This window comes from Glycine max, chromosome 13, assembly GCF_000004515.6.
Source record: "Glycine max cultivar Williams 82 chromosome 13, Glycine_max_v4.0, whole genome shotgun sequence".
Lineage (NCBI taxonomy): Eukaryota > Viridiplantae > Streptophyta > Magnoliopsida > Fabales > Fabaceae > Glycine > Glycine max.
Window position 1 is genome coordinate 13,223,370 of NC_038249.2, and position 7,789 is coordinate 13,231,158.

Below are 7,789 nucleotides of genomic sequence, written 5' to 3' on the forward strand. Positions count from 1 at the left end.
TTGACACATCTTTTGGTGGAATTGGTAACTTTATGGGTTAATTTCTTTCTCTTTTATTCTCTTCAATGAATCCTATAAAGAATAAATATACATTTTCTACACAAAGGATTAAAGTATCAAAGCAATTAAGTGTTCATAAATAAACAAGCTCAACATTAATTTGTTGAGTTATCATATGATGGATAGAGGCAACATGCAATGAAGCTTCCATCTCATGAAAGTTAAGATGTAAATTTCATAACTTGTTATTTGTTTGTATAAATCAAAATATTGGAAGGTCTTAATTCGATTTATGACTTAACACAATCATAGAGAAGATAAAAAAAAATTCATTTTCATTTCTTTTGTTTTATTTTTCATCAAACAACTTATTAAATTACCTCAATTTTTTTCATTCATTTCACTCTCATCTCTAAACCAAAAAGTAAATCATCCTTTTAATCTCTAAAATTGTGGAATGTTTTCATAATATTCCTTAAATTACAAAAATATCAAAAAAATTTCCTAAAACTGAAATTTCTTTTACTCATATTAGTCCTTACTACTAGTTTCATTAAGGACTATAATGATAAAAAAAAAGCTATAGAATTTAAAAATTATAATGATAATAAGATATACATGTTAGGGACTAAAATGAAATTTCAGAAATTTATTTTACATTTTTTAATTTCAAGGACTATTATGATAGCACCTCACAATTTTAAAAAATTAATTAATAATTTAGTATTACACAATATAGTTTCGATTAATGTCAACTTTCTATTCTTAATCACTTAATTATGACAACTAGCATTGTCTTAATGCCAATCTTTAACGAAATAAACTATAGAGATAAAAATTCTAATCTTAATTAACTGAGACACAGATAAGGATAAACAAGGATATACTAAAATCTAATAAGTTAATGTATTATTGAATCGATCGAGAGAAGACTTTCTGGAAGGTGTTCGGTTAGATTTTTTGAAGTAAATTATTTATTAAAATAAAGTTAATAAATATTTCGTGAAAAAAAAAATCAAAAACAAAAAAGAGGTGCAGGTGAAGCCCTGGCAGTCTGCCCCAACTTTCACAGGAAAACACAGGTATCATCACCGACCATTGGAATTACGTAACGCAAACATAAAAAATGTAACACACACACACACAATTGCGCGCCATTGTTCTAAACATTTCCATTTCTAGCCATATTTAATAAGCACTGCAAAATTGCTCAAAAAGAGAGAGTGAGAGAATTTTTCAAAGAGAACATAATCTCTCTATTACAATAGTAGTAGTAGCCCATAGTCCTTTTCCATTTTTTCACCCTTTCTTTCTCTAACAAACTTTGAAGTGAGTGAAAAACATGTTATCCCTTCTTTGTTGTCTTTCTTTCTCTCTCTGACTAATTTTCTTCCTTATCCATGAAAAGCACCCTCCACTACCTTGCGTGCAAACTTGCTCTTCATCTTTCTTCATGTTCTCATTCACATTCACTTCTCTCACTGTTATTTCTTTTGTTGTGTCCCATGATTCTTTATCCTTTACTTTCACCTGCACATGCATTTGTACCTCATATCAATGTCAATGTTTGATATGTTGTACCTTTTTAATTTCATCAACCATTTTGGAATGTTACTGTATATATTAGGAAACATTAATCGATCAAGCCATCTTTTCCAAGAAAAATATTCGTTAATTAATTATAATCAAAGTTATTTGCATAAGTTTGACTCAAGTTTATTAAATGTTAATCCTGCTCTATTAATTGATAGGAGCCATATGCAAACCAATTTTCTTTTTAAATATGTTATAGGTATATCGGCTTTGTTTTGCTACTTTAATTTTTCTTTCAAATATGATATAATAAGATTTGATTACTTTAAAGTGTTCAGTGAAATAATCACTAATTAAACCATTAATGATTAAAATTTTAATAATTTTATGATTCATTTTATGTATGAATATATTTTGTTATCTATATCTATACTAATACCAAAGGGAATACCCACATTTGGTGTCCACATTTCATTAGATAATATTACCCTTAAATCATTTAAACTTTCAAAATTTTCTTCTAACCTATATTTACTTCTCACTACTTTCATATTATTGTTAATTTTTTATTCTGTTATTTTTTTTTATTAACTGAAATTAACTTCTATCTTTTTATTTAAAAAAATTTAGAAAGGCATGCTCTTCCCTGATTATTAATAAAGGCAATTACCTCACTTGGTGTACACATTGATTATTCCTAATTTATCTTTTAATTACTTCTAAAAATCACTCACAATCACAAGTAATTATTGTCTAAAAACTTTTTAACATGAAAATTATTATCAATAATTATTAATAAAGACAATTATCTCCTTTGGTATACATAATTACTTTTAAAAAGCACTCACAATCAAAAGTAATTACTGTCTAATAATTTGTTAACATAACAGTTATTACAACTACATATCTAACTAAAAAAACAAAAAGACACTTGAGGCACAAGTGCCTGTTTTTCAACTATATATATAATCACAATGGTTATTACTTTATCTTTTGCAAAGTAGTACGTAATCTTACAAGTCAAAATTCTTTATAAAAGAAAAAAATTTGAGCAAAATAAAGGAACAAAATACACTGACATTTCCTTAAATACTTTGAGACTGTATGTAAGTTTTTTTTAAAATGTTGCAGTAACTTCCTATAGTGGTATACAATGTAATGCATTGTTTAGATGATAAGGAGTATCGCTAATGTATAAGAATTATCATTATAATATATTTCATATAATTAATAAAGATTAGTATACGGACAAAAAAAAAGATGTCAAGAGAATTTGATGAAACCTCAAAAGAGTGTTAATTTAGTTTACTCGTTCGGTTGATGGGTTACCAAAAGTTGTATAAAATGTTTTAAATCGTAAGAATGGTCACCAGAAAAGTTAGACTGCAAACCAAGATGGTCTTATGTGTGTGTAACATTTGGGAAATTATTCAAATGTACTGCACTGCTGCAGCACTGTTTGGGAACCACTACATATTCTCCTTAATTAAGGTACATACTACCCTACTAATTTTGTAACTCAATTAATTGACAAAAGTTCAAGTGTCCACTTGGCTTACGGACAAAATTAATTTTGGTCAATCATTACAAAATTTATGATTTAGTATAATTTAAGTCTATATTTCAATTACATTATCAATCATTTAAAATTAATTTTATAAAAAATAACTTGATTATCAGCTCTAAAACAAACCACGTACTCAATCTTCTAAGTAGGGCATTAACCTTGGAGGGTCAATTCTTCGGAGTTCAGATTACTTTTTGTAAACCTAACACCCACGTGGGCCGTGGCCACGTGTATGCATTTCCCATGCAATAAAAAGAGGGTAAAAGTTATTCAAAACAGAGTTAAAAAATGAACTACATGTCAGTTAATTACCATTTCCCAGGTCAAACTAAAATTTCTTTAGCCTTTGGTTGAAAACGAGAACAGAAAAAAGGAAAAAGAAATGAAGTATGAAAGAAATAAAAAAGAGGAGAAAAGTAAGAAAGAGAAGATAAAATATAAAATTAGAAGAATAGAAAAATAGATTGCTTAGATTAAAAATATAAAAAAAACATTTTCTATACTTATTTAACTAAATAAATAGGAAAAAATAATTATATTAAATGGCATTTATAGCTTTATAATATAATAAAAGTAACACTTTAAATGTGGATATTTTTGTGACAATAGTAAGAATCCCACTGTCTCTCAAATTTCTCGCCAATTTAAAGAGAAATTTTCGAATGTAGGCCCAATTAATATAAACTTTCTATCCCATTTTTTTAAGTGTCAAAGCAGAAGTTACATTAAAATTTGTATTTGAAGTAAAAAAAAATGTATTTTTTTATCTTCCTTCTTTTTTTTTCTTTCCAAATCCCATCCTACTAAACGAACCGTATGGCATTTTTCTTTTCATTAATTAACGGTGCCAAAAATGATTTACTTAGTTTCCAAATTCACCAGTAAGAAACAAGCTAATTAAGGGGGAGAATTCGATTAATTGAAAGAAAATGGCACATGTATTTTAAATCATTCAAGAACAAAAATGAGGTGAATTTGTTAGAAAGTGGGTTTTTATCTAACCTAATCTTACTCAATCAATCTATAAGATGAGTATTACTTTCCATTATATCTTGACATTATATTTAATCATCGGGTAACCACACTCAAAGATGGTTTTCCAACATAATCCCATACTTAATTTTGGAATAGCTTATCAACTTGTGAAGGAAATTTTATCATCACCAAAAAAATGGCTTCCCCAAAAAGTGACAAGTGCAAGTGTACGTGTAGACAGCAGACAACTTGGGGTAAGTATGAAGGGACCAAAACTAGAGTGGCATGTGCTCATGAAGCAGAGAGTAGGGACCAATATATATATAGTACTGCCCCCACACACTTCACATTGGAAGGTTTTAATCTATTATAATTATATGACAACTAGATTTGATTCTCTTACCTTGGAAATCACACCCTTGGCCTAGGTTTCTTCTTTCTTTCTTTTTTTCTTGCATTTTGATAATTTTAACTTTTGAAAGGTGATAAAATAAAGCTGAATTTGTATATGGTTTTAGTACTTCCTCAGGTTACATTGATAACTACTCAGCCTTTAATCAATGTTGGCATAATTTTTTTAGAGCTTCTATTGTTCGTTCTAACTTGAGATGCTAAGTTTCAACCACAAGATGGATCTTTTTCCATGTTTTCTTATTTTTTATCAAGCATTTAAATCCCTAGATGTGGATCCTCTAAAAGGAACAATTCACTTTTAAAGATAAAGTAATCTCAATTAATAATTAATATTATGTACACATGTATAACCTCTAAACAAAAAAAAATTCACTTTCTATAACCATTACATCTTAAGAAAATAAATAAGAAAAATAAAAAATAACTCTAAGAAAGTTATTTTGAAGTAAATAGATCTCTCCTCGTAATAAATTATTAATGTTAAAATATTGACAGTCAAATTTTTATCAACTATTATTTATTTTATCTTAACTCACTTTTAAAGAAGTTAAATCCTATATATAAAAAAAGTAGAAACAGTAACATTAGAGTGTTCAAATGTTGAATAACAAAAATCTAATGTCAATAAAGATTAGGAATACATCACTGGATGAAAGTATACAAAACTTTAAACCAATAATTTATCAAATTTACGGTGAAATTTTATTCATCAGAAGTTAATTAAGCACAATATATCTTTGTAGGAAAAAGGATAATTAAGTATAACAATCGAGGACATAAAACATCACCATATTTTTAAAACCCACTCCTTTTTAATGTTAGTATTTTTGTGTTCAATTAATGGTATTCATTAAAAGGACAACTTTAATGGCTTTCATACTTTAAGGTCATAACTGGAATGCATTAGATTCTGACCAATTCTTGAAAAATAAAGAGCAATAAAAATCTAACACATACCTCTTCCTCAGTTATAGTTTTGGCATTTGAATTTAGTGAGTCTTCAGAAAGCTTTATTGGCCTCTTTATGATAGATGGAGTTAAATCAGATTTGGGGTTGCTTGAAACAAGAGGAGGTGTACTTTGAGTACCTGCATCTCTTGTCATTCCCTCTTTTCCCTTTTCTGCATACAGATATCGATTAGAATGGTTAAGTACCTCAAAAAGTCAAAACTGTGTCAAAGTAAAAGGAAACAACACATAACAACATGGCTAATTAATGTAGAGATATAACTCATATAAGGTGGGTTGAATGGTTAAGGGAGAAGGAAAGATTGTGGGTTCAATCCCATCTGCTAACAAACTAACATTTGTCCGATAAAAAAAATGAACCTGGAATATGAAATTGAAGAGCTACTTCTTCTTGTGTACAACTGTTGCAAGTTGATGATGCCTTTGTTTGCATATGTCTTGAGGAATAGACAAGAGGGGCAGACATGGTAATTCTGTTTGTTGTTGAGTTTCTAAATGATCTTCCACTAAGAGTTTTGGCAGATAAACACTCCATTGGTACCTCTCCTGAAAAGGGGTTGCATATATATTTTTCTGCTTCATTCCACTTTGAATTCAAGGCAAACCCTTCTGGGGATAGGCACTCCCAACTTCTATAGGCTGACCTTGCTTGCAATGCTGCAGTGACCACCATGGAATAATTGGTTGAAAAACAAATTCAACTAATATTATAAACCCTCTATGCTAATTATTCATTCTCTGGTACCTTTAAGAGCAGTGGTGAAAGAATAGGTTGAAGGGTCTATTTCATCTGTGACAAAATTAGGAGAATTTGAGTGAAATTAAAGGTTGGAAAGAAGAAAAGAAAAGAATTTTAAATTCATCAACTGATTGAATTGGAGTGAACAAGAAATTAGTATACCTTTTAAAGGGTATCCAGGTGAAGAAGCAGTGCTAGAAATGGTAATGTTTGATCTAAAAGACCTTGTGTCTTCTCTAAAGCTTCTTATATATGATGCTGAGTACCTTCTGGACTTGCTCTTCTCTCTACTGATTCTAGCTTTCACTGCCCATTCTGTCAAATTGAAATCTGAATCATCTTGTTTCCTGGCACTATAAGATGATTGCACTTCCACAGTGGAGGCCATGAATGAGTTTAAAACTTGGAATTGTTCAACAGTTGTTCAAGGTGTGTACTAGAATTTGCACAGGTTGTTAAAAGTGGATGATGCAGCTATATGACATGACCATAAAAGAACTTGAAGAGTTCAGAAGATGAAGCTTTTTGTGTAGGTGTGCATGTGGCATTTGGTACTTGATCTGTCTTTTCCACAATTTTCTCTTTCACCTTTTGAATCTCCAAGCTACAACTGCATGGCTCAAATGTCTTTCTATATTACATGTCTATCTTTACTTTTATCTTTTTTTGGACTGCATTAAATTCATGGTACTGCACAGTAACTTTAGTATTCTTTGACCCAACTAGTATAGGGTGAAGTTGTTTTAATCTTCATAGTTTATCAATGTACACAAAAAAGACCATTGGATTTATACGGTTCTCTGTTGAGGAAAGACAAAGTATAAATTTGTCTATACATTATTTCCCTCTAGTTCCATTAATTAGGATGCTGAAATAGTAGATATTACAATCTATGGGCCACACAAAATTCCATGAGGTTAGACAATTTTCAAAGTAGAGTTTTATCTTTTCTTGTAACACACATACACATACATATTATAATTTTACTAACAAAACAATAAATTTGTACTTGAATTTTATCAACTTAATTCATTTGTTAAAGATACATATGAAAAATGGGAAGAAATAGAAGAAGAAAGCAAAAATATAATAACAATTGTTTAAAAAGCTCATATGACATATTTTTAATCTAGACAATGTAACTACTTACAAAAAAAATCATGTGATTTAAAAAAAATCGCATAACTTTTGTTTTGATCATTCATAATAAATATATAGTATTTATTCATCTCACTCTAATTTATAATCTTGATCATCTAAATATTATGCTCGCTTGAAGTTGAAGCAAATTCTTTTAACGATATTTCAATCTTACTGGTTTACAGCACGAAATTGGCCAGATTCATAAATTGCCAAAACAATAATCGTGATCACAATTTGCGGCAATACGATAGAGAAAGGTTGACATTAGTGGGTTGCCCTTTTTGTTGTTTTGCACTTAGAAAGGTCAACATAAGCCTTAATGTGTATCACTTATTCAAACAGATGTTATACCGCCTCACAAAATCACCAATTTTTGTTTGATAAAACACAAACTTTTGATACCCATTTCAGGAAACTTCTCCTTTAGCTGCAATCAGGTATGTTAGATC

The 7,789-nt window shown here is 29.3% G+C and overlaps 1 protein-coding gene across 1 annotated transcript; it reads right to left on the reverse strand.

Annotated features, from left to right (window-relative positions):
- Window positions 1-1,157: 1,157 nt before the first annotated feature.
- LOC100820045 (uncharacterized) lies at window positions 1,158-6,830 on the reverse strand. The gene is made up of 5 exons (XM_003543859.5): window positions 6,360-6,830; window positions 6,204-6,248; window positions 5,819-6,115; window positions 5,447-5,610; window positions 1,158-1,530 (listed from the first exon to the last, which is right to left on the reverse strand). Exons 1-5 carry the CDS (start codon window positions 6,583-6,585, stop codon window positions 1,315-1,317), a joined length of 948 nt encoding a protein of 315 aa, XP_003543907.1. The 5' UTR covers window positions 6,586-6,830; the 3' UTR covers window positions 1,158-1,314.
- Window positions 6,831-7,789: the final 959 nt, after the last annotated feature.